Source organism: Lygodium microphyllum, chromosome 16, assembly GCF_053477565.2.
Source record: "Lygodium microphyllum isolate KBCC chromosome 16, Lygodium_microphyllum_v1.1.10, whole genome shotgun sequence".
Taxonomy (NCBI): domain Eukaryota; kingdom Viridiplantae; phylum Streptophyta; class Polypodiopsida; order Schizaeales; family Lygodiaceae; genus Lygodium; species Lygodium microphyllum.
In genome coordinates, this window is record NC_141150.1 from 131,329,587 (window position 1) to 131,354,552 (window position 24,966).

The 24,966-nt window shown below is 43.1% G+C and overlaps 1 protein-coding gene across 2 annotated transcripts in view; it reads right to left on the reverse strand.

Annotated features, from left to right (window-relative positions):
• LOC148023437 (ARM repeat superfamily protein) overlaps positions 1 to 24,966 on the reverse strand; it is a 118,082-nt gene that overhangs the window by 59,706 nt on the left and 33,410 nt on the right. For both annotated transcript variants that reach the window (XM_087696410.1, XM_087696411.1), the window contains exon 2: positions 5,641 to 5,943. In XM_087696410.1, coding sequence (XP_087552536.1) covers positions 5,641 to 5,943 — 303 coding nt within the window. The remainder of the gene's footprint in view (positions 1 to 5,640; positions 5,944 to 24,966) is intronic.

The window sequence follows — 24,966 nt, forward strand, 5'->3', positions numbered from 1 at the left end:
ACTCTTCTTCGAATGAGGAGTTTCGTTTCCAGTCACCAGATTCACCGATTGCTCCCCCGCTGTCGGTGGACCTTCCAGAAACTTCAGCAAATGGAGAGCGACGAGGCGAGATCCATCCTCCTTCTTGTTGGACTCATGACACTCTTCCTGATGTAGGGATTAAGGAGGTCCCTAGGAGTGGTAGCTGCAGGATGGCTCGCGGTGTTCTCAGAGGAACCAAGCCCACCACACTGAGCTTGTTTACACTAATTACTGTTTGATGACTCATGTCATACAGGATCGGAGCCCACTTTCGAGAAGGAGGCTTTACAACATGATCATTGGCAGAAAGCAATGGAGCATAAGCTGGAGTTGATTGAGAATGGCGCTTGGTATCTCGTGCCGAAGCCTCCTCATAAGAAGATCATTGGAGTCAAATGGATCTTCAAGACCAAGTACCGTAGTGATGGCACATTGGACAAGCACAAGGCCCATCTTGTTGCTAAAGGTTTTGCACAGCGTTCAGGCATTGATTTCCATGATACTTTTGCTCCTACAGCTCAGATGGCCACTATTCGCGTAGTTCTTGCCCTGGCTAACCACTAGAGGTGGCCGGTTATCAGTTGGATGTGAAGTCTGCTTTCTTGAATGAAGAGTTAAAGGAGGAGATCTATGTTGAGTAGCCTCCAAGCTTTGGTTCTTCTGATAGTAAGGTGTACAGGTTGCAAAAGGCTCTCTATGGCCTTAAGCAAGCTCCCTATGCTTGGAATGAGAAGATTGACTCGTTCCTCCAAGAGAAATTAGGATATTGATGTTCCAAAGTCGACCCCCAATTGTATGTACACACCTCAAGTGGAGGTCATGTGTTGTTTGTCCTTTATGTGGACGACTTGATTGTGACTGGTGACCATACTCAGATGGTCGAGAAAACGAAGGCAGCACTTCATGAGAAGTTTGAGATGATGGACATGGGACTTCTTCACTTCTTTCTAGGTCATAAGATCTATCAAACTACAAGGTTTCCCAATAGCAATATGTACAAGAACTCTTGGCTACGTGTGAGATGGAGGGATGCAAGTCTCTTACGACTCCTATGGACTCGAATTGGAAGGCTACAACTCATTTCGATTCTTCCTTGGCGGATACTTCCCGTTATAGACAATTGATTGGTTCCTTGATCTGGCTTCTAATACCCATATTGACTTATGTTATATTGTAGGTGTGTTGGCTGGGTTCATGAGTGAACCCAAGATGGTACATTGGCAGGCTGCTCAGAGGATTTTACAGTTCCTATGGGAAACTCCTGATTTTGGGATCTACTATCTTACCAGTATAGGTGCTACAGACTTAGTCCTTATACGTTGGAGTGATTCAAATTGGGCTAGTGATGTGGATCACCAGAGGTCCACCATAGGTTATTGTTTAACCTTGGGTGTTGGTGTTGTTTCATGGAGCAGCAAGAAGCAGCCTACGGTTTCCCTCTCTTCGACTGACATAGAGTATCGAGTGGTATCTTCTACTACATGTGAGATAATGCGGCTTCGCAAGCTTCTAGAGGAGCTTAACTACCCGCAGACAGGTCCTACTATTCTACAATGCGACAATGAGAGTTGTATTGCCTTGGCCAAGAATCCTGTGTTTCATGCTTGAACGAAGCATATTGAGATCCAGTACCATTTCATTTAGGAGAAGATTTTGGATGAGACCATTTCCCTAGTCTATTGCAAGATAGAGGATAATCTTGCAGACTTGTTTACCAAGGCGCTTGCCCAGGCTTTACTTCGACAGCACTCTAGATCCCTTAGCCTTCTGCCATGTCCATGATTTGAGAGGGGGTGTTAGAAAGTGACATCTCCTAGACAAGCAGGATGCCACGTGGCATGCAGTCGTAGGTGCCACATGGCAGGAAATCAGCCAGTTGCAAGCACCACGTGGCATGCAGTCGAACTGCACCAGTCAGCCAACAGTCGGCTGCATTAATTGCAACTGACCTGCATTATTTTGGGCATTTTTTCAGCCTATTTATAGGCTTTGTTTCCAGCAGCCTCTGTCAGTTGTCTTCCACAGATTTCAGGCTGCAGACCATGGAGACTACCCTCAAGACTGACGGAGACCAAGATCTTCAAGGTGGAGACCTACGCAAACATTCTCTCTACACCTGTGTATAATTCTGCATCCTTATACAGCATTCTTCACTGCATATTTTCAATGTCTCACTCTCTTCCTCTCTCTCTCTTCACTCTTTGTCTTGGTCATTCACTTCCGCATTGCTTCACTCTGACAAGAAAAGGCCAAAAGCAGACTTCAAGGCTAAAGCTTGATGACTAGGGAGGGCTGCCACCTATCACCTAGCTGATGGAGAGTCCAAACACAGGAAGGAGGAGGCAGTTCGTGGGCTAGCGATGGCAAATGGACCAAACGCAACAGACGAGTAAGAACATGCACTGAAGGGATGAGACTGAATGATGGGCACGCTGTCTATTTATAGGTGTTGAAGGGTGCCCCAAAAATTCGAGGTTTTGGGCGACCATTGAAACTATCTTGAGCACGCACTAGATTTGCATTTTTCATTAATTAAGCAAAGATGCTAATCAGCTGCAAAGTATGTTAAACTCAACACTCTCCCTCTCTTCTCCTCCCCTCTATCTCCTTCCCTTCTTTCTCTCTTCCCTCTTCCTCTATCTCCTCTTTCTCTCTCTCTTTCTCTATCTTCTTCAACATTTTTGCCCGTCAAAGAAAAATGACCCCCATTAGTCCAAAGGCTAAGATACAAAGACTTTTATAGCCTTAGAGAGGAACTAATAGCCCCTCCTTCCTCTCTGGTTATTATCGACGCACTCAGAGTTCTCTCTCTCTCTCTCTCTCTCTCTCTCTCTCTCATTCTCATCGCCATCGAACAAGTGTGTGGCACGGCCGTAGCATGCTTTAGTTATGGTGGTGATGAAAATGATGATGGTACTTGAGGTGGCGGCAAAGCTCATGAGGAGATGGTGGCAACAGTAACTGACATGGAGCTCAAAAGGATGGGGGTGGGACGGGAGAGGCTAGCGGCAGCTCAACAAAACTGGTAAGTCTTTTTTTCTGCCCTTTCAAATTTTTTAACTCTAAAAAATTTAAACTTTTTAAACCTTTGCTTAAACCCCTTGCGCCCCCCCCCCCCCCAGTTTGCATTACCTGTCATACAAGTTTCCCTCTATGAATTTGGTAAAACCCTCCATTAATGGATGTGGGTCTACCTATCTATAGGCTCATACCCTACAGTAACCTACAACCGTGCACACCGTTTGCCCAAACTAGCACCTTATACGTTTAATTCACTTCAAAACAAACCAATGGAACACACACTCAAACTAGAGCATAATAAATGACTGCTTTGTGGTTCATGGCAACTCTTCTAACATACTCAAGGCTCGGCACTGCTTGTAGATGTGTGCTACTTGCACCTTGGTCTCTCAGCTTTACCAACTTTAGAAATTACTGTACAATTATTTTATAGTGGCATAATTGCCAGTGCATGCAAATTTGCTTGTTTTGTGAGTTGGGTATGCACAACCAGGTTATGCAAGTAGATGCAAATTTGCTTGTTTTGTGAGTCGGGTATGCACAACCAGGTTATGCAAGTAGATGCAAATTTGTTTGTTTTGTGAGTCAGGTATGCACAACCAGGTTGTGCAAGTGGATGCAAATGATCTGTGGATATGCTCTATCTCAAAATGAAAACTAGGCAGAAGGTGCCAAACAAGGTAGTGTCTCCTTGAGGCAACAGTAACCACAGTGGTCAATCTAATCCTAGAGTCCTATCTAATCAAATAGGAATGCCACTTTGGCAAATAGAAATGCTTAGTTAATCAATTCTCTTTCTCAACCCTTGACAATTTGAAAATACTCCCCTACCAAGGCCAAAGTTACACTATCCATAATACTCTATTCATGTTGGACTTGCTTATTTTGGCAAACCTCTTTTCGCCTACCTGCCACACAAAAGGCATATAAAGCTCAATGGTCACCTTCAATGTCTCTGGGCAATGAACCTCCACATTGGTATGGACAGTGGCCTAAAGATCACCACCAAACCGCCATATTCTATACATTTCAGCAACTTCAACACAGTTTATCAGCAATCAAACTCTAGATGTAGTGGAAAATGGTAGATAGATTCTAGTGTGAGATGGTAGATTCATTCTTCCTCTACTGGAATGGCATCCATTTAAAGTTTTCCCATAGCTGATATTCCATCATTTTGAATTTTCAGCCCATTTTAAGTTTTCCATCGTAGCTGATATTCCATCATTTTGAATTGCTAGCCCAAGATAGGAGAAGATCATGTGTCTATAAAAAAATACTATGATACAAAAATACAAATAACAATCGTAGGACAAAGCACAGACTAATAAAAGAACACAGTTAGGGTTAGGGTAACTCAGAGACAATGAACACAGAAAATAACTGAAGTGATATAACGGCTAAATATACAATGCTCATGCAACAAACACACTATACAGTGAATGAATATTGAACCTCGAACTCATGTATCTCAAGGATCGGGGCAGGGGTAATGAGCTCGAGAGTGTGTGTCGCACTCTGAACGGATCCCGAATCACAAAAACGCAGCCTTTGGCTGTCGAACACCAACAAACGCAATAGTGAGAAGTTGCATTTGATGCAGACGGCAATGAGGAGAGAGAAATACTAAAAACACAGGCAACAGAAGAGAGAAAGACTCAAAACGCAAGCAAGACAACCTGCAGGAGAGAGAAAACTGCCAAACGCAGGCTGGACAGCCTAGCGACAGCCTGCAAAAGCTGGCGCCTGCTGGAGGAGAGAGAAAACTGTCAAACACAGGCTGCAGATGACGTGGCAGGCAATATGGCAACAGGTCTGTGCAAGAACAGCAATCGCCTGGCTGGGATCAGCTCCAAACTGCGTGAAGAGGGCTAGAAATCAGGTGCCAACTGATGTAGACGGCAATGGACAGCTCTAGCTGAGATGTCCTTCGCGAACGGGGTATGGGTAGCAAGCTGAAACTACCTAAAATCTGCAAAAACGATATTATTGGCTGAATGGAGGGCAGCATACATATTTATAGAAAGTTTGGGCCCTCCCAACTGGGTTTGTGCTTATGGGACACAGAAACTCTCTAGGGTTGCATTTCTTTTAAATAAACTAGGTTTCTTCATTAATTAAGCAAGTTTTGGGGCTATTTAAGTAAAGCTAATGCATTTTTAGCTCAACAGTGTCTACAAATGGGCATGCCATTAAGAGTCAATTCCCCTTCATAGGCCTACCACACAAGATGCATTTTAGGATTGTTGTGGCAACTGCCAAGAATCAATCTCCTTTAAGGTCATTGACTTCCAAATTCCTAGCAATGTTACTACAGGTGGTCTTCTGACAGCATTGCATGCACACTCTGGAGACTTGAACATATATGACCAGCACTTGGTTAAATTAATGCGGTCATGCCTAAAAAAGCATTGTTATCAGTATCTCTAAGAAAGAACAAGAAAAGGTCAATAATGAGGGGAAAATATGTTAGTTCTTAGTGGAGATAATTTCTAGTTGTTATGATAACTAAGTGTCCTATCCAGATGTAATGGACAAGCCTTATTAAACAAATATTGCATAAGTGTAAAATGAAGTTCAAATGACTACCACACTGACCTTGAACAAGAGCAGTTAATGCCTTCAAAGCAAGAACTCTTCCTATTTGCCTTGTACCCAAAGAGTTAAATGCAGATACTCCAGCCTCAACTCCACCATATCTTCCAGCTATGGAAAGATTTTCTGAACCTCCATCTTTGCATAAGGAATTTAGCTTTTCTAATGCACTTATAATTTGTTCAACAAGGTCTCCTCCACTGTGTGCCTCTCCAAGAGCTTTTGTAGCATGTTGAATTTCTGCAATTACCTCAACCACAGGGTGCTCTGAAATGCTTTTACTGCCACTAGAATCTGTGATGATGCCTGAAAGTTAAACAGAAGTGAAACCTCAGGAAGATGTATCTGACTATTCATACAGCAAAAGAATGTTCCTGTTCTTTAATATGCAGACAACAGTTGTTTCACTTTGAATAGATCTGTTTAAACAGGAGCTTGTCCTGACTTCCTCAAACAGACCTATATAAGGCGAAGTGACTAGATGCATTCCATAAACAAGGTTTGAAAGTTAAGCTTTCAAACAAAAGATAGCAATTTCACATTCACTCGGGGTTAGAATTAGGTTTCCACCAAAAGTTGGGCACCCTATCTACTTTTAAGGCTTTTGATTCATCCTTTTTAACATTGTAGGTATATCACTTAGGTTAATCTGACCTAATCCAAACTAGGGTGAATGGAAGGTATTACAATTTACAAGCAATGAGCCCAGATCTCACTTAATGTTTACAAACATGATATTCATATACCCACGATAAAAGTTTTCAATATAAATGGATAGTGCCTAGGATGATTATCCATTTGCAAATAGAATTTTGGCACTTTACTTGTATGCTTGTCCACTTGACTTCACTTTTGAGGATTAACACACCATCCACCAAAAAATCTGTAAATAAATGGCCTTGAATACAAAATGCTAAACAAGGAATCTTTGAATCTACCAACATGTCAAAAACATATTCACCCTTTGCAACATTTGGAGCATTAGATTAGGCACCTCGAGTGGCATGCCAACAACTAAAACCTCACAAGGACCACTATCAATGCTTGCCAAAAGTTTGGAACTAGAGATAACAATTAATCAAACATAATGTCTAGCTTTTGAGTTTTAAGCTTGCTTCACAGATCGAAAGAGCTATCTAGCTCAAAACCCATTGTAAAATTGGATATGGAAACAAACTACACTGACTAATCTGTAATGCCTTCTCCAAGAAGAATCTACCATCAATACTAAAATTTGGGGACATAGAGGGCTCAAAAGGAACAAAGATTGAGTATATCCCTCATAAAATGGATGATGACCTACTCAATCCATGTGGATGCTTCTTTTAGGCCTATTCTAATCGCCCACTTTAATTTTTGAAGGTTTCTGCATCAGACTACATAGTGGCACTAGAATTTGAGACTTTTCAAGATCGAATAACTGACTACCAGGATCACAGTCTTGGTCAGACTTCCCTCTAGGGGAACAGGAAAGTGTAAGAAAAAAGAACATAGCAAAGTATAGGAAATTAGTAAGCAAGTGACAAATAGGGAATATGGAGAACCAAGAACTTTCATTATTGTAGATGATTACCATAAATAGCTAATGCTACCCAGCCATGTGCTTCTGTTAGGAAGCTTTAATAGCACACATGAAACATGAAAGGGTAAAGGCTATGTATACAGAAAAGTGAGGTTGAAGCTATTAAAACAATATTCTAAATAGAGCATGCAAGCAAAACTAACCACCAAGCATATATTCAATAGGTAAATCTATTGCTCATAAATGCCTTCTACTCCTATAGCGAGCTCACAAAGATAGACTTAGAAATTATTTACGTAGTTCATGAGAGATGGAGCATTGATCTCCAACAACAAGACCAAAGTGATTGTTGGAGTTGGAGTAGAACTAGAACTAGACTTTGCACTACCCTACTCCACTATGTGCTTCAAAAATAATAGACAAGTGACCCAAACCTTCATCATAGAAACAAACTCTCCAAAAGGGAGTTTCTGAAACCACCCTTCCTTCTCCAAAAGGGTGGTAAATGACATGATTAAGCAGAGCAATCAATAAATTCACACAAACTAAAACACATGCAATTGATTAATTTTGGATAGTAGACTCCCGATTGACCCCAAAACTGATGCCCCTTGTGGTATTTCTTTAACATGTATTGAATTGGAAAAAGTATATTAAGATTGCTTCCATCTCACAGCGAAATCCAATGCATCTTGCTATCAAAAAAATGATCAGCTGGCCTCCAATTTGATTTGCCCCTTAACTAATAGGGGTTTGGCCATCAATTGATCCTTGCCTGGTCAAAATGGTCCCCGAATTCAATCGGGATCGGCTGGCCTCTTGAGATCTTTGAAAATCCTCAAATTCCAGCTGCTAATTTCAAGTAGTAGGCCTTCAATTTCTTGGCACAAAGGTAAACCCTAATTTCTGTTGTAAATTCGGGTTTATTGCAGCAAATGCTTCTATTCTCTACCTTCAATGGCTGAATTTTGCTGAGGACAGCTGATATCTGCTAAGAATGGCTTAGAATTGGCTAGAGACAAATAGAGAATGCTGAGAAGAGAGAGAATTCAGAATTTCTTCACAAGAACTACACCAAACAGCAGTCACCTGCTGTTTACAGCCTAGATGATGCTCATGCCTGCCGTCTTCAGCCTACAAGCTGGTTGCCTACAGTCCCAAGCCCTGTAGAAGCTGTCAGCTGCTGCTCAAGGCCTTCCTGGTGCTGTCACCTTGACCTGGGCAGCTCCCTGCTGGCTGGAATTGCTCTCCAACAGCTGGCGCCTGATATAGCCTTCTCTCTCTCTCTCTCTCTCTCTCTCTCTCTCTCTCTCTCTCTCTCTTTCGTAGAAGGTAATTGTATTAATTACGAAAAGTTTTCATGATTACAAGATACACGATGGCTCTACCCCATCGTGTGTACAAACTGACTGTTTACAAGAACCAGAGGGCCAAATAGTTACAAAATCATGGCAAAGACGCGGAGGAAATTGCCATGTGCCAGGGGCGTAAGTCCTCCCGAGAGAGGATGTCAGAGTGCCGGAGAAGATCTATCTGCCAATACAAGAAACCTTTAAGCCTAGCAATATGCCGCTGAACATTATAAGCGGAATCAAAAAGGAAAGCATTCCGAATGGTCCAGTTGTGCCAACAGCCCCAATATCGAAGAAAGCGAAACAAGATCTTCATATGTGGCTGAGTCGGTGTGGGATATTTGGGCTGCGCGAAAACCCAATCAAACGGGCGAAGCAAGAAACCAACCACCGCTCGCCAAACGGCTGACAAGAATGACCAGATTTTCTGAGCAAGGGGGCAAGAAATAAAACGATGACGGGCGGATTCCACAGTGGTGGTGCAAAAGAAACAGTTGCCATTGGAGATTCGGCGCTTTGAAAGAGCTGAAGCAAGCGGAAGACCACCAATCATCACCCTCCAAAGAAAGACCTTATATTTGAATGGTGTCTTATTTAACCAGCCTTCCATCACAGTTACCCTCCACCATGACCAGGATTTATGCAATCCCCATAGAATATTAGCTTTAGTAACCAGCCATTGATGATCTTTAATCAGAAGATGATACACCTGGTTAGCTAAAGCCTTTTCTAAATGCAGCCGGCCTGCAAAGTCCCAATCCTGCCAGGGACAATCCGTAGCAAGGGCAGGAAAGGGTTGTCTGCTCTGAAGCACCCTCAAAAGCTGTTCCCATAAAAGCCTGTATCCACGAGGGATCCTGAAAATCCTCCTGGCTGTACGAAACGACATGAACATATTGCGACTGGCAAGAGTAGCATCCGCGACCGAAGTTAAGCCCAAACGTGCCATACGGTTGAATTGTGGTCAAAGCTCATGTTTACCGTCCCACGAAATTAACCGCGAGACTGCCAACAGTTCCAATTGAAACGAATTAGTGGCTAAACGATCCTCCGCTGGATGCCACTGAGACTTCCGGAGGACCAGTTTCCAAGAACACACCAAATGGGCAAGCAGAGATGAGGAAGAACTGGAGAACCGAGAATCTGCATTAAGAACATGCCACCACGAACTGCGGATGTGCGTATTACCATGTAGAAGCCCGTGATCCTCAAGAAAGTAACGGGCTATGACGACCCAAGGATGACAATCCGAGCACATGGCACGAAAAAGAGACCAGCGGAGTGCCAGCATATGAGTGTGGGCATCCAAAACAGCCCCTCCACCCATACATTTTGGGGTGCATACATGCGACCAAGAAATCCAGGAAATACCCGCATGCAAGGAATCCTTCTTCCATAACATGAAACGAATAGACTTCGTAAGATCATTCAGTGTCATAGTAGTCCAGGGTAGCAATGGCAAGAAATATGTAAGCATTGGCAACATTATTGTCTGGGCTACTTTGAGGCGAACATGGAAGGGCCAGGCTTGAGACTTCCAATACAGAAACTTAGCCGCCACTTTCTGTGAAATCCACTGTAATAGTTGCTTTGGGGAAACATCAACCCCCAAAGGGTACCCAAGATGCTTGGCAATGGAGCACGGGGGACAACCATGCCCTGCCAGTCCAGTGACTGCAAATCCGACTCCGTGCAACTGAGAATGGGCGATTTGAAGGCGTTTATGCGCAGACCAGAAGCCTGACCAAAAAGAGCCCAAACATCTAATGCTTTGTGAAGATTATCTTTGTCCGCACGCAGAATCATAAAACTGTCATCAGCCAAGGATTGACCAATGACGTGCTATCCAGAGGGAAGCAACAATCCAGCCAACTGAGTAGAAGCTGCCATATGAGATAGCATCGAAAGAACCAGATGAGTCGCAAGGGCAAAGAAGAGAGGACTCAAAGGGCACCCCTGTCTGATCGAGCGGGCAAGGACAATTGGTTTGGTAACTCCTCCATTCAACATGACCCGCGAAGATGTTGCAACACTAATAGTATAGATCAGACGAGACATCCGGGCACCAAAGCCCATAGCAGACATAAGTTCTGCAATGAAAGACCAGTCCAGATAATCAAAAGCCTTTTCCAGGTCCAATTGAACCAGTACGACCTCCTGATTTGAATGCTTTGCATAATCAATTGCCAGTTGCGCATTTAAGACATTGTGCAAAATGTTTCTGCCCTTAATAAAACCATATTGGAGAGGATGCACAATGGCAGGAAGATGCTTATGGAGGCGATTCGCCATAAATTTTGAAAAGATTTTATACATAGAACCCATCAAAGAAATTGGGCGCCACTGTTTCAACATGGATGGCGAAGGAACTTTTGGAAGCAGTTTAATAAGACCGTCTTTCCAAGAGGAAGGCATAATCCCCGTTTCCCATACCCACTGAAACAAAGCCGTCAAAGGTTTCGCGAGCTGGGTGGCAAAAAACTCAAAGAACTCATTGGTAAGACCATCCTAGCCAGGACTTTTATCCTTAGGCAAGTGTAACAGAACATCCATGACCTCCGACTCACAAATATCTGCCTCCAGAGTAGATTGCATGTCCTGAGGAACCTGATTGCGGACCAGATCATAAAAAACTGAACGGGCATGAGTAATTTGGCCTGAAGGCGGAGAAGTAGAACCAAGAAGGTCGAGGAAATAATTTCTACACATATTCACAGTCATCTGCGGATCAAAAACCATTTGACCTTCTTCATCCTGGAGCCTCGTCATATTCTCTCGAGCAGGAGAGGCATGGAGAGCTCGAAAAAACTTATGGGTCTGACAAGCACTGTCTTGCAGAGTGTCCGTCAGATGTTGCAATTTGACCTGCTGATAGGATTTCAACTGAAACTCTTTAATAAGATCAGCCAGACGCGTTGCCAGGGATAGCAGAAATGCGTCATCGGGAGTGTCCACCAGCAAAGAACGAACCAAAGCCAGCAGTTCCTCGGCTGCTTGTCGGCGCCGCCAACAAAGAGAGGCATGATGGATCCCATACTGGCGAGCAACCCGCTGCACATTGGAGAGCAATCGTTGAAAGGAAGCAATGCCCTGGGATGAGAAATCCAATAAGAACCGATCAATCAATTGCTGCATATAGCCCTGGAAGATTGCATGCTTCAAATAAGACGAGTTGAAACGCAACGGGAGTCTATCTAGAAATTGCTTGAAAGGAGCAATTGGTTGTGCAAGGAGCTCAAGCTGCAGAGAGAAATGATCCGACGATGCATATTGTTGTAACACTTTCATTTCGAGCATCTCAGAAAGGAAATCATCATCCTGCATGATGTATATGCGGTCTAACCGCGACCATGTTGTGGCATACTGGGCAGAATGGAAGGTAAACCCTGTAGAAGAAGGATACAGCCAAGACCAGAGATCTTGCTTAAGAACGGCAAAATCCAACTGCTGCCACGTACGTCTTTCCGGCGCATCCATGATCGAATGTTCTGATGTGGACTGTAAAGAATCAACACACATATTAAAATCCCCCATCAAAAAACACCGTCTGCCAAGGGACAAGGAACTCTGCAAGGTATGCCAAAGCTCTCGACGAGATAGAGGATCATTCGGAGCATAGAGGCCAAGTAACCATAAGATCTCTCCTTCGAATAAAATTTCAATCACCACAAAGCGGCCATGTACATCATTCTTGATAAGAACCAGCTGATATTTTTCATGTACAATCATAAGCATACTAGAATACTGCCTGGCATGTGTCCCTGCATAGAACAAACGAAAACCATGGCAATCCATAGCTTTACCTGCTTCACTATGACTCTTGTGTTCAACAGAACACAAGACATCCCACTGATTCTCATGCAATATTGTCCACATGGCACGTTGCTTGTGGTGAGAACAAATTCCTCGCACATTCCACGTAGCTATCTTCATGTGGATTCAAAAGAGGATCAGGTACGAGGCACAGCTTGCCTCGATGAGACCTTTTCGGCGAGAATGTCTAGTACACCCTCATCCAAGAAATCAGCTAACAGGGCAAAAGAGTTCTGACGACCAGATTTGGAAGTGGATGGCATATCCGCTGACTTGGGGATGGAGCGGGGATAACGACGATCCCATGGGGTAATGACATTACCTCGAGTATCAAAAGCCAGCTTAGCGGATGGACCCTTAGGACCATCTGAAGACACTCTCCTAGCTGTCTGTTGACGGGGAGCAGAGGAAACCATAGCAGGAGCAGAGTGCTCTGAAGACATCATTTCTTTCCTGCACATATACGTACGCATGGAATCTGGTGAGGCAACAGGCACAGTATCCATCATGCCAACAGCATGCTTGTTGCATTTTTTCGCGCGTACATCTACCCAGTCATTGCCACCAAAATCCAAACCCGAGACCTGTTGTTTACCTTTATTCAAAACTTTAGGTGGCTGGGTGGCATCTTGCGATGGCGCATCACACACATCATGTCTTCCATGGGCTGCGCAACATGCTCGACATCTGAAGTGTGGTGCTTCTCTGGGCATTCAGCCATAAAATGCCCCAATTTTCCACATGAAAAGCAATGTCCTGCAAAGTTGCCCCATTTCAAACGAAAATGTAAAGGATGCATGCCAGAGCAGTTAATGCGTAACCAAGCAGGCCTTTTTCAAGCAGTGTCCCATAACATACACAGGCGGTTGCGATTCATGGCCCTTAGGCTTGGGGGGACCAGAACAGTGCCCACAGCAGCCATGGCGTCTTTTAGCAGTGGCCAATAAACAGCCGGACAGTTTTCCACTTCAACCCACACAGGGCATTCACGTTGCAGCAGACGCTGAAAATCTGCCATGGGATGCCATGGCACCACATGGTCCAGACGGCGATCAACGAACAATGGCAGTGCAGTTTAGACAGGAGAGCAGCACGGTGTATCTCTGATTTCAACAGCACCTCAAAAAGACCCCGGGGGCCAACAAAAATCTCTTCAACACATTCCTCTTGTAGCAGACTGTGCAGCCACTAGCGAATACGGGAAAGCAGCGGGATCCTACCAGTGAAAAAAAGTATCATAGCACGTTCATAGAACACTGAAAAGGAACGCAAGACATGTTTCGGATCCACAGTGGCTTCCAGAACATCTTCCGTTGCAGAGTCCGAAAAGACTTCCTGATTATGTTGAACATAATCGCCCAGCAAAGTGTTAGCAAACTCCAACAGGTGCTCCCAATCAACCTCCTGGGAGTCCACAGAATCAGAAGCAACCTGAGCATAGGAACGATCCTGATGATCCATTATCCCTGCCGAAGTATGCTTGGTGCGTTTGCCCGCTGGCTGGAGGTCAGGAGCAGGGGGCATCTCCTCTGTGCACGGAACCATGTCCTCTGGTTCCTCGGTGTCAGAATCCGGACCAAGAGCTGCCACCCTTTGGTCTATGAAAGCCAGATCCAGGCCAGCCATATTGTATCAGTACGTATGTCGGACAGAGGCCGAGTGAAAAAGTCGCGGGGGCCAGAGACACGCAGGCTTCTCTCTCTCTCTCTCTCTCTCTCTCTCTCTCTCTCTCTCTCTCTCTCTCTCTCTCTCTCTGTGTGTGTGTGCAGAATCCGCAGCCCTGCAAAACCAGGGCACCGCAGGGCTACAGCCACAAGGCCGCAACTGGGCGCTGGTACAGAAGCGGACGGACTCGAGCAGGTGAGCCCCAGATCAGCAAGGAGGGCGAAAGCCGCGGGAGTAGGCGCAGGAGGTAGGCGCCTGCGTCAACAGGTCGGGCACGCGCAGGTGAACCCCTGACCAAGGGTGCGTGAGAGAGCAGCGGGCGGCCGCAGCGCTGCTCAGGTGGCGAGAATTTGGACGAGATGCTCTATTTCGTCCGACACACGTCACGATTAGGGTTACAGCAGGAGGTCGGCCCTTCTGCAAAAACGAGCGAACGCGAGCAAGAGGGCTAGCGAACAGCAGGACAATCGCGTCAGGGCAGGCGTCGGCGATGTGGCAAAGTGATGGGGCAGTAGTAGATAGGCGTGATAGGCGACAGGTCTCCCTCTCTCTCTCTCTCTCTCAACCTCTACCACCTTCAAAATGGTTAAATGAGGCACAGTTAGTCCCCCAACAACCTTTCCTTCACTTGCATGGGAAGGTTTTGCCACGTGGTAGCCTTGGAAATGGATTTTCCAGACATTTTGCTCATTTTCAGAATTATTAATTCCAAAAACTAATTTCAGTCCTTTGTTCTTACCCAAAATATTCAAAGTGCCTATCCACAATTAAATTTGCTTAGGCCATGTTGACTCCCCAGTGGTCCTATGCATTAATTGGTCCCTGAACTAACATTAATAATTAATTAATTAATGCCTAGTTCCTAATGACACCACTAACATTTACTGACCAATTAAATGTCTCCAGCCAAAACTGACACCAAGCACCCACTAGTATCTAACCAACATAACTTATTACAACTTTTGCCTTCGACATCCACTACTAACTTAGGGTCCTTGGCCCATCATCATGACTTAACTAGCTTGCACATCACATGTGCACATTTGATCAATGCCTAAGCCAAATGCTAAGAAAAGCATTACAAACACATGTCCCTATGGTAGCTTTCTTGATTACCTTGACGTCTACCAGAACCATGACTACCACCAAATCATAGCCTCTACCAAATCCATGGCTTTACCCAAAGGGATTTTAAAATGGAATTTGCTACTAGAACCCATCTACTTGAATATATGCCACCACTACATCTAATCTCGTAGGAACAATTGAATAATGATGAACACTCCAGATAGGAGATGGATGATGTCATCCATTATAAACACAATTCTCTATTCAATACATGCCATTCTAACCCACGTCCATCACAAGTGGTTCAATGCATATTGCACAAGTACATAGCCTATATTGTGATAAGTTGCACGATAGACCCCAAGCCACAATACCACTTATGAGCTACCTTCCCTCGAAATAAAGGCATTAATCTCTTGCCCATCCAAAGACTTCTTGATCTTCTTGCCTCTTTCTCTCTCGTGACTTCCGATACTTACTAATGTTTAAATTATGACCTTTGACATCATCCATTCATGAGTCAGGTCATCGTCATCTATCAATTGGCGACTACATCCCACTACTATCCACACCCCTACTAGTGGATATTACAGTTCATGGAGTATTGTCCAACCTTCTCCTATTGAGGCACCTTGTTGGCGATTGTCACCCACCTTCCTAGCTGCATTTCAGAGGAGTTGATTATCATCCACACTCGCATTTTCACTCTGTAGCCGCTGCCCAGCCTGTCCAAGTCAGCAAAGTGTTGCATTTTCAGCCTGCAGATATGCTAGGGTTTCCACAGAGAAAACACAAAATATACAGACACAGCTGAAACACAATAACTCAGATAGTAATGAACAGCAGTGTACCAATGATCAGAAGCTGAAAACTGCGCATTGGAGCTATAAAAAGCAAGGCAACAGCTAGAGGAGGTGTGTCGGAGAGTGTCAAGGCCTGCAACGCTAAAAACACAAGTTGGCTAACGCTGGCGATGATGCAAATCAGCTAAGCAGAAGGCTGAGACAGTAAAGTAGTAGTTTAGGACAGTTTGAAGGAGTTGCTAGCACGGCAGCTAGATGCTATTGCCTACATTAGAGGACAAACTGAAGTTGACGTGGCTGTAGTCGATGATGGCTGGACAGCAAATGGATGCAGGCTACAAGCTGGAAACTGGGCACCAACAGTAACAAAGAGTGGGTGGGCTGGTGTAGCTTGCAAAACAAGGATGGGTTGAATGGTGAGCAGCCTATCTATTTATAGATGTAGAAAGATTCTCCTAAATTAGGGTCTTGCTTATGGGTCACAGAAACTCTCCAAGACCATGCATCATCTAATGAATTTTTTGGTAAGTTACATGTTTTGGGCCATCTTAAAGAGCTAATGGATATAATGCATTGTTATCTCAACACTCCTCTCAAGCCCAAAACTAGACCCAAGAAGGGCCTGGAAGAAAAGCTCAAGCTCATTTTTACCCCAAAGCATCCCATCCCAAAGCAGCCAAGGCATCGGACAAAGGATGCACGTCGGCTGCCCAGTGGCCTATCAAGGCTACAGAGGCTATGATTATCTTACCAAGGGAGCCCAAGTGATCATCCCAAAGCAGCCAAGGCATCGGACAAAGGATGCACGTCGGCTGCCCAGTGGCCTATCAAGGCTACAGAGGCTATGATTATCTTACCAAGGGAGCCCAAGTGATCACCCCAAAGAGGCTAAGGCATCAAATAAAAATTTGAAAGACAAAACTCTGCATGAAAATATCAAAAAAAGAACTTATATACTAGATGTTTCATATTGAGATGCTATGGATGTTCAGAGAGTGAGATGCAACTAAAGTGAATGAAAGAAGAAAGTGTGCAACAGAAGATTTGAAAAGGCATGGCTAAGCCTAAAGGAAACTAGCCTAGTTCCTAAGCATGACCTAGAACTCCTAAGAGACTAGTCTAGGGAAAGTAATGGCCAAACCATCAGAGAGGCTATGAGGCACTATAACTGAGGGGGAGATCCAAGATTCACCACACCAATGGCCAGCCACTCATGAACACGTACGTATACTGGCGGTGGAGAAATTGCGCTACTCCCCTAGAAGGGATTGAGGTTGCTTTCAGAATGGAGAATTGGATTCAGCTTTCGTGTGGGTAGAAGACTCTTAGCTAGGGATGAGGTGATTTTGGGTATGGGTCTAAGACCCTTGGCCTTTGAGTCACAATTATCATCTACATGATCCAATTTCTAGCAAAATATACAAAACCTATTCGTTTGAGAGAAGCAGCGCCAGGAGAGTTTTTGTGAGGGTATGAGTGTACCACTCACTTTTCCTTCAAAGAAGGAGACTAACCATTGGCATCAGAACATGGTCTGTGTTTAGGGTCAATCAGGGAAGGTGAAATTGGGTCAAAATGTGGAGGTGATTCCTTTCCACTCCTTGTTTCCTTCAAAGAAGGAGGTGACTCATCAACATAAGATAGGGATTCATGTGTTTGAGCAATGGAGAAGTGTGGTACAGTGTGTAGGAGGGGGATTCCCCACACAACACGACTAAAGGACAGAGTAATGCACTTGTGGGTGTGTAAGACGCAATGTTAAAGGGTGGCATTCTCAATAACAATATCCTAGTGTGCAGAGTGGTATATCTCTAAAGTGTCTAGTGATGGCCTAAAACCTTTATGTTCATCAAAGGCAATGTGTGCTAAGACAGCATAACCTATTGTAGGTCTAAAATAAGGATCTAGATTAAAACTCAAAGCACCAAACTCATACTCAAATGAAACAAAGGATGAAGAATTACCATGTAAATATCTTAGAGTTTTCTTCAAAATTATACTAGTCTCAATTTGGATCTCCATGGTGACTTATAGTTGATCCCTACAAAACAAAACAAGCAGTATAGACAAAATTAGACTCACACAAAAATGGAGTGTACAAACATGCCATTGGGCTAGATTGTGAAGAGTTTGAAATATCGACTGTGTCCCGAGTGGATAGTTTTTCCTCAACTGAGAGGGGATTAATCTTATCGGCAAAGTGCTACTAAGATGCACCTTGTGGACAAAATTGAGACAAAGAAGAGTTGGGCCATTGTAAATGATCCCTAAGAAAAAAGTTAGTAGATTCGGTGTTGCCGAAGTTCCTGGCACTCGCCTTGACTCTCACGGTCTTTGGAGGCAGTCAATGGAGTGGCCACGGGACTTGCGGTGAGGAGAAGCAGTACTCGAGCCTTTGCCCAATAGGGAGTTACTCTTGACCACTTCTCTCCCTCCCTCGCCCTTCTTTCCCCAAACTTCCCTCTCCTCTATTTGTGATTCTCTCCTTCACTACCTCCCCCTCTCCTTCTCCTTCTCAAAATTTTGGTGAAAAAAAAAAGGGGGAAAAAAGAGGAATAGCGGTCTTCTCCAAATCAAGACCATAATGCCTTCTCAAGACCTCCATTGAAGGAGTAGCATAATATTTCCGCCACAGCGCTTCAAATCAAGAAACGAATTTGAGCTTCAAGTGTTTTAAAAATTACTTGTCGAGCTATCACATAAGTGACCCTATGCAATTTTCTTAATATCAAGTCTTGCATTAAATTAATTCCGTAACCCAACATTAGAAGACGTCTCAATATTCCCAACCAATAAAAAACAAAGACACCTCGTAAATAATATTACAACGGCTTGATCATATAATTTTTCCCACTGTTGGGAATAAAGGGCTTCCAACGCTTTACATACTAGGGGCAGATCACAGCAAAAAGGCAAATCTGATAGCAAGAGATGCAGTAAATCACGTGGTAAGGATGTTGAATGCCATCATTGTGGCAAGAAGGGTCACTTCAAATGTGACTGCTACAAATGGAAGAAAGAGAAAGGAAAGGGCAAGAAGACAGATGATAGCAAGGAAGAGAAGAAAGAGAGTCAGCCTAAGAAGAGCAGTGTTAAAATTGAAGAGGTGAATGTAGTCACTCATGACAGTGACAGTGGGAATGGCGTACTCTTTGTCTCTTCACACTTTAGTACACATGCTTTACTTGCAGATACGAATGATGACATGCATACTTGGATTCTAGATTCACGTGCTTCCTTTTATGTCACCCCTCATCCTGAGTGGTTTTCTGACTATACAGGGGGTCGACATGGTGTTGTCCATCTTGGGAACAACTATACATGTGACATTGCAAATATTGGCAATGTATAGTTGCAGTTTCAGCATGGTTCTGTCTTCACACTTCAGCATGTACGGCATGTACCTCAGCTCAAGAAGAGCTTGATTAGCACAGGGCAGCTAGATGACAATGGATTTCATACCACCTTTTGGTCGTGGAAAATGGAAGATCTGTAAGGGACCTAGAGTGATTGCCAGAGGTTGTAAAAGTGATATCTTATATCCTCTTCATGCATCTAGTGTGCGTGACCATGTTGTTGCAATGACCGAGCAGCCAAGTGTTTCTTTGTGGCATGGTTGGTTGGGACACATGAGTCAAACTAGAATGAAAATGCTTTCTCATTTGGATTACTTGCCTTATCTTCGTTATGCTGATTTTGAGCATTGTGATCATTGTGTTTATGGTAAACATGCACAGACGTCTCATAAGAAGTCTCTTTCGCTAAAATCTTCTTCTCTAGAGTTAGTACATTCCGATGTATGTCAGACGCCACAGTTATCTTTAGGGGAAAAGAAATACTTTGTCGCCTTTATCGATGATGCTACACGGAAGGTGTGGGTTTACCCTATTCGTAGCAAGGACGAAGTGCTTGACAAGTTTCAAAAATTATTGGCATTGGTTGAGAATTAGACTGATAAGATGCTTCAATGTCTTCGCTCTGACAATGGTGGGGAATATGTGTCCAAGGCCTTTCAGGTATTTTGTGATAGCAAAGGGATAAAGAGAGAGCTCACTGTCCCTCATAATCCACTCCAAAATGGTATTACAGAGCGTATGAATCGGGCCATTCAAGACAAGGTCCAAACAATGTTGTCACATGCTGCTTTACCTCATGGTTTTTGGGCACAGGCTGTTATGACAGCCGTACACTTGACTAATCGGTCACCAAACAGGTCTTTGGGGAGGGGAGTTTCCCAAGAAGCGTGGTCGAGTAAGCCACCCTCGTATCCACACTTGAAAGTGTTTGGTTGCAAACCATTTGTGCACATACATAAGGAAGAATGCAACAAACTTAAGCCAAAGTCCTGTAAATGTATTTTCCTAGGATAAGGTGATGAAGGTGAAATGGGGTATAGATTATGCGATCCCGAGAAAAGAAAAGTAGTACGCAGCAATGATGTTATCTTCCGGGAAGATCGCATGCACAAACAGCACGAAAGAACAGAGGAAGTCCGTAGGGTTGTATTCCGAGAAGAAATACCTTTTAGACAGCAAAATGTGCCCGCTGTATAGCACCAAATACCTGCTGTAAAGGAACCTGCAAATGTAGAAAATAATGTTGGAAATGATCAGCCAGCCATTGCCCATAATGATGAGCCACTGGATGTACAGGAACAACCAGGACAGCAAGCTGTTAATGCTGATTTGCAGGCTGAAATGCCAGGACAGCAAGCTGAAAATGGAAATTTGCAGGCTCAACAGCCAACAAACAATGATTATTGGGTTAGGAGATCGTCTAGGGCTACTAGACAACTTGATAGATTCAATCCTGGTGCAAACAATGTGGCTGATTATGTCATGTTGACAGACTGTGGTAAACCGTCTTGCTTTCAAGAAGCAATGGGCAGACAGGACAACAAGAAATGGTAAAAAGCCATGTTGTCAGAGATGGACTCTCTTGAGAAAAATGACACTTGGGACTTGGTGCAGTTGCCTAAAGGGCAGAAAACCCTTCCATGCAAATGGGTTTACAAGATGAAGGTCACTTCTGGTTCCTCGCCAAAGTACAAAGCACGATTGGTTGCGAAGGGGTACAAGCAGGAACAAGAAGTTGACTTTGATGAGATCTTCTCTCCTATAGTCAAGATTACTAAATTGAGAACCATTTTGGGCTTGGTTGCAACTGAAGATATGGAGCTCATACAAATGGATGTAAAGACTATATTCTTACATGGTGATCTACATGAAAACATATATATGCAGCAGCCTGAAGGATTTGTGGCAAAAGGAAAAGAAAAGATGGTATGTAAACTTTTTATGGAACGAAACAAGCACCAAGAGAATGGTATCATAAGTTTGATACATTTATGCAATCTCAAGGTTTTCATATAAGTCAGGTGGATCACTACTTGTACACCAAGAAGGCAGCAGATGGCAGCCTGATTATCTTGGTTTTATAAGTTGATGACATGCTGATTGCTCGCAGGGATACTCATGCCTTGGACTCACTGAAGCAAAGTCTTCATGGCAACTTTGACATGAAGAATCTTAGTGATGCAAATCACATTTTTGGCATGCGAATACTCGGAGATAGGTCAAAAGGATTACTCTATCTATCTCAACAGGAGTATACCTCCAAGGTTTTGCAACGTTTCAATATGGGGGGGGGGCGGGGGGAGACAATTGGGATTCCATTGCCTCCATATGTGAAACTTAGTGCAGAGGACATCCCTACATCTGATGATGAGAAGGCTGAAATGGCCAAGATACCATATGCTTCAGCTATTGGCAGTTTGATGTATGCTATGGTTGCTACACATCCTAACATTGCCTTTGCAGTGGGAGAGGTTAGCAGATACATGGCAAACCTAGGTAAAAAGCATTGGGAAGCAGTGAAAGGTATTATGAGATACCTCAAAGGCACAAAGGATTTGTACATCTGCTTCAGAAAGCAGAAGGCATCTGTCGTTGGCTTTACGGATGTAGACTACGTTGGTCATACAGACTGCAAAAAGTCCACTTTTAGGCATGTGTTTACCTTCACAGGAGGAGCAATCTCTCGGATCTCCACGCTACAAAAGTGTGTTGCATTGTCTACTACAGAGACAAGTATGTGGCTGCCACTGAGGCATGCAACGAGGCTTTATGGCTTTTGCGTCTGGTGGGAGAGCTTGGCATTGTAGAGTTACTTGTTCTCCATTGTGATAGTTAGAGTGCTATCATGCTAGCACGGAATCCCATCTTTCATACAAAGACGAAGCACATGTAGGTGAAGTATCACACTTCATTAGAGATGTACTTCAGAGCAAGAGTATTAAGCTTGTCAAAGTGCACACAGATGATGATCCTGTAGATCTTCTCACGAAGGGTCTTCCAGCAGAGCGGTTTGCTCATTGCCGACAGATGATGGGAGTTGGATAGGTATATGTATTTCGGCTTTGTACATACCTAGAATTAGCTGATTCTTTTCTTTTCTTAAGGCACATTGTCTTTAGATGGGAGGTTGTTGGGAATAAAGGGCCATCGTGCCTTTTATATGTGCACGAGTGTGAACACACCCTTAGCACATTTGTACTTTCATATATATCTACCTAAAACCTAAAGAGGTACGCTAGTCTTTTGTACCGAACATCAAGTGTCGTGCACACTCTCCTTTCTACTACTCTCTACTCTCTGTGTGTGTTATCCGTCGTGTTCACTCTCAGCTCAGTCTGGCTCCATCACCCGCATTATATTTGATTTGTCATTCCCAATTCCATTTAATGTGTCAAAGATCGCATTGATTTCGTAACCGCAAGATAAATCATAAAAGTCTTAATCAGTAAGCAAAGAACGCGCAAGAACAAGCATGATATTGAGTAACTTAAGTATCAAAGAGTATGACATGACTTTATAAACTAGATAAGTCATGAGGTAACTTGGCCAAAAACCACCAAATGAAGTCGTTTTCAAGAAAAAATGACGTTTTTTAAAAAATAGGCCAAAATTCATTACTTTTTTATGCCTGGAGGGAGAGAAAGCATAAAGCAATCATCCCCATGCCACCATCCAACAGGTAGGCAATCAAAATTCCTGACTTTTTTATGCCTGGAGTGAGAGAAAGCATAAAGCAATCATCCCCATGCCACCATCCAACAGGTAAGCAATCAAAATGCATTTTTAATAAAGCTCACTTGGCTCTTGACAAGTAGCCAAAAGAATGAGTCGACTGCATGCTTCCCCTCATGCCTATAAATACACCCCCTCTCCTTCACAAAGAAAGCAATAAGAAAGACCTTCTGATGATGAAAATTTTTCTCTACTTTCTTCCATTGTAGCGAAATTTTTTTGAACAACTACCAACTCTCCCTGAACTACCATGTCAATTTCACTTGACATCCATGGCTCCGTCTGGTCGCACAAATTCAAAAAGCCCATTTGAAGCAAGGGAAGCAAGGAACGCGGTCGATGGAAAAAATGACAAGGTAAGAATTGGCAAAACCCCCGTTACAGCAAACCTGAGAGAGGTAACATCTAGTCGGTTTGAAAAAAATTAATGTTTTCTAAGCATATTGCTATATTTGGCTTTAAACAATTATAAACGCATTCTAAAGAAAATGCATATGAATTGCCACTTAGAAAAATAACCTATGTAATAATTAGTTGTTTAATAAAAAGGCTCTTTCACTTGGAAAAGAATTATATGCCTATCATTAAGAAAATATCTTAATTATGGTTTATTTCGTGATATTTATTGTTACTTCATTAATGACGAATGTGATCATAATAGCAGAAAAAAGATAGACGATGTAAGGGAAGGGAATATTTTATAATTTTTCCTTGAAAGTGACTATCTCTATTTCATTTTGCTAATGATAAACAGACGCATATGAGTTTTATAATAATTTATAAAAAGTCATTTAAATCATATCATAAAAAAATCAATGCATTAAATCAATAGAAAATTATATAGGAAAATATATACTAGACGCGCATAAATTAGGTGCGTAGTAATACAGTTCAATATTTGAAAGATTTTTTAAAAAATTACACTTATGATTTTTGCATTGCCTAGAATAAAGTTTTTGGAAAGACAATCACCATTGCACTTAGGACATAGCTTAATGAAAATTGATATTTCTAGATAACGTTGAAAGTTCGGCAATTGGTCGAACATCGTCAATTAAACCATAGAATATGAGTAGAATAAAATAAAAGTTATTTTCTTGTTGAAAATATACTCAATGTTACTATTAATTATTATATTAGTAAGAGCGTCAATATCATGAGTTGACCCACGTATGAGTCAACGAGAAAACCTTACCTTAAATATTGAGAATGTTGAAGCAAAAACAACTATAAAATACTCGACAACCCTGAAGCTATCAATATTAGAAAATCAAATAAATATCAAAAGTCTGTAGGACTTGTTGGACATTGATAAGAATTTGTTGATACAAATTCTAAAGTCTAAACAGACTTGGAAAAACATTTGAAATTCTACTAAGTACCGGTTAGGGCAGGGTAGCGCATGAATTGCCTGCCATAGATATAAATGCCCATATTATCTTTTAGGGCGGAAATACTAAACTTTTCATAAGGATAAAATAGACTTTGGATTCACAAAATAACTTGTGGACCCCGAAAAAGAGTTGCAACTAGAAAGGGAATCCCTAATAATAAGGTGGGACCTTAAACGAGAAACCCTAGATTTGGGTAGGATTGCTTCCTATGCTAAAAACACTTGCTGCTATTTCCTTTTGATTTGTGCATGCATTGATCGTTCCACAGAAAAGATTGATTGTGCTTGCAGCAGTTAGATCTGATTGTAAATATATAAGCAGGATAATAAGAGGAAAGATCATGCTATGCCTGCCCCATGGCTAGACGCAAAATGCTGCTCCAAGGGAGATTGTTGTGTACCATCGCGAGGAGCTTTGAACCGGCAGCCCCGACGGCGAGAGGTCGCTCAATGAGAAGTCCGTTAGGCAAGAGGAGGCAGGAGTGCCAAGAAGGCTCTGGCCGTAAATCTCTCGATGGCTCCTAAGAACTGCCTAATCTTCACACGAATCAGGATGGGATCCTAGAGTCCCCGGTACCAGTAAAGAAATGGAAATCTTGAAGGGTTTCTTTTCTTCTGCGTGGAC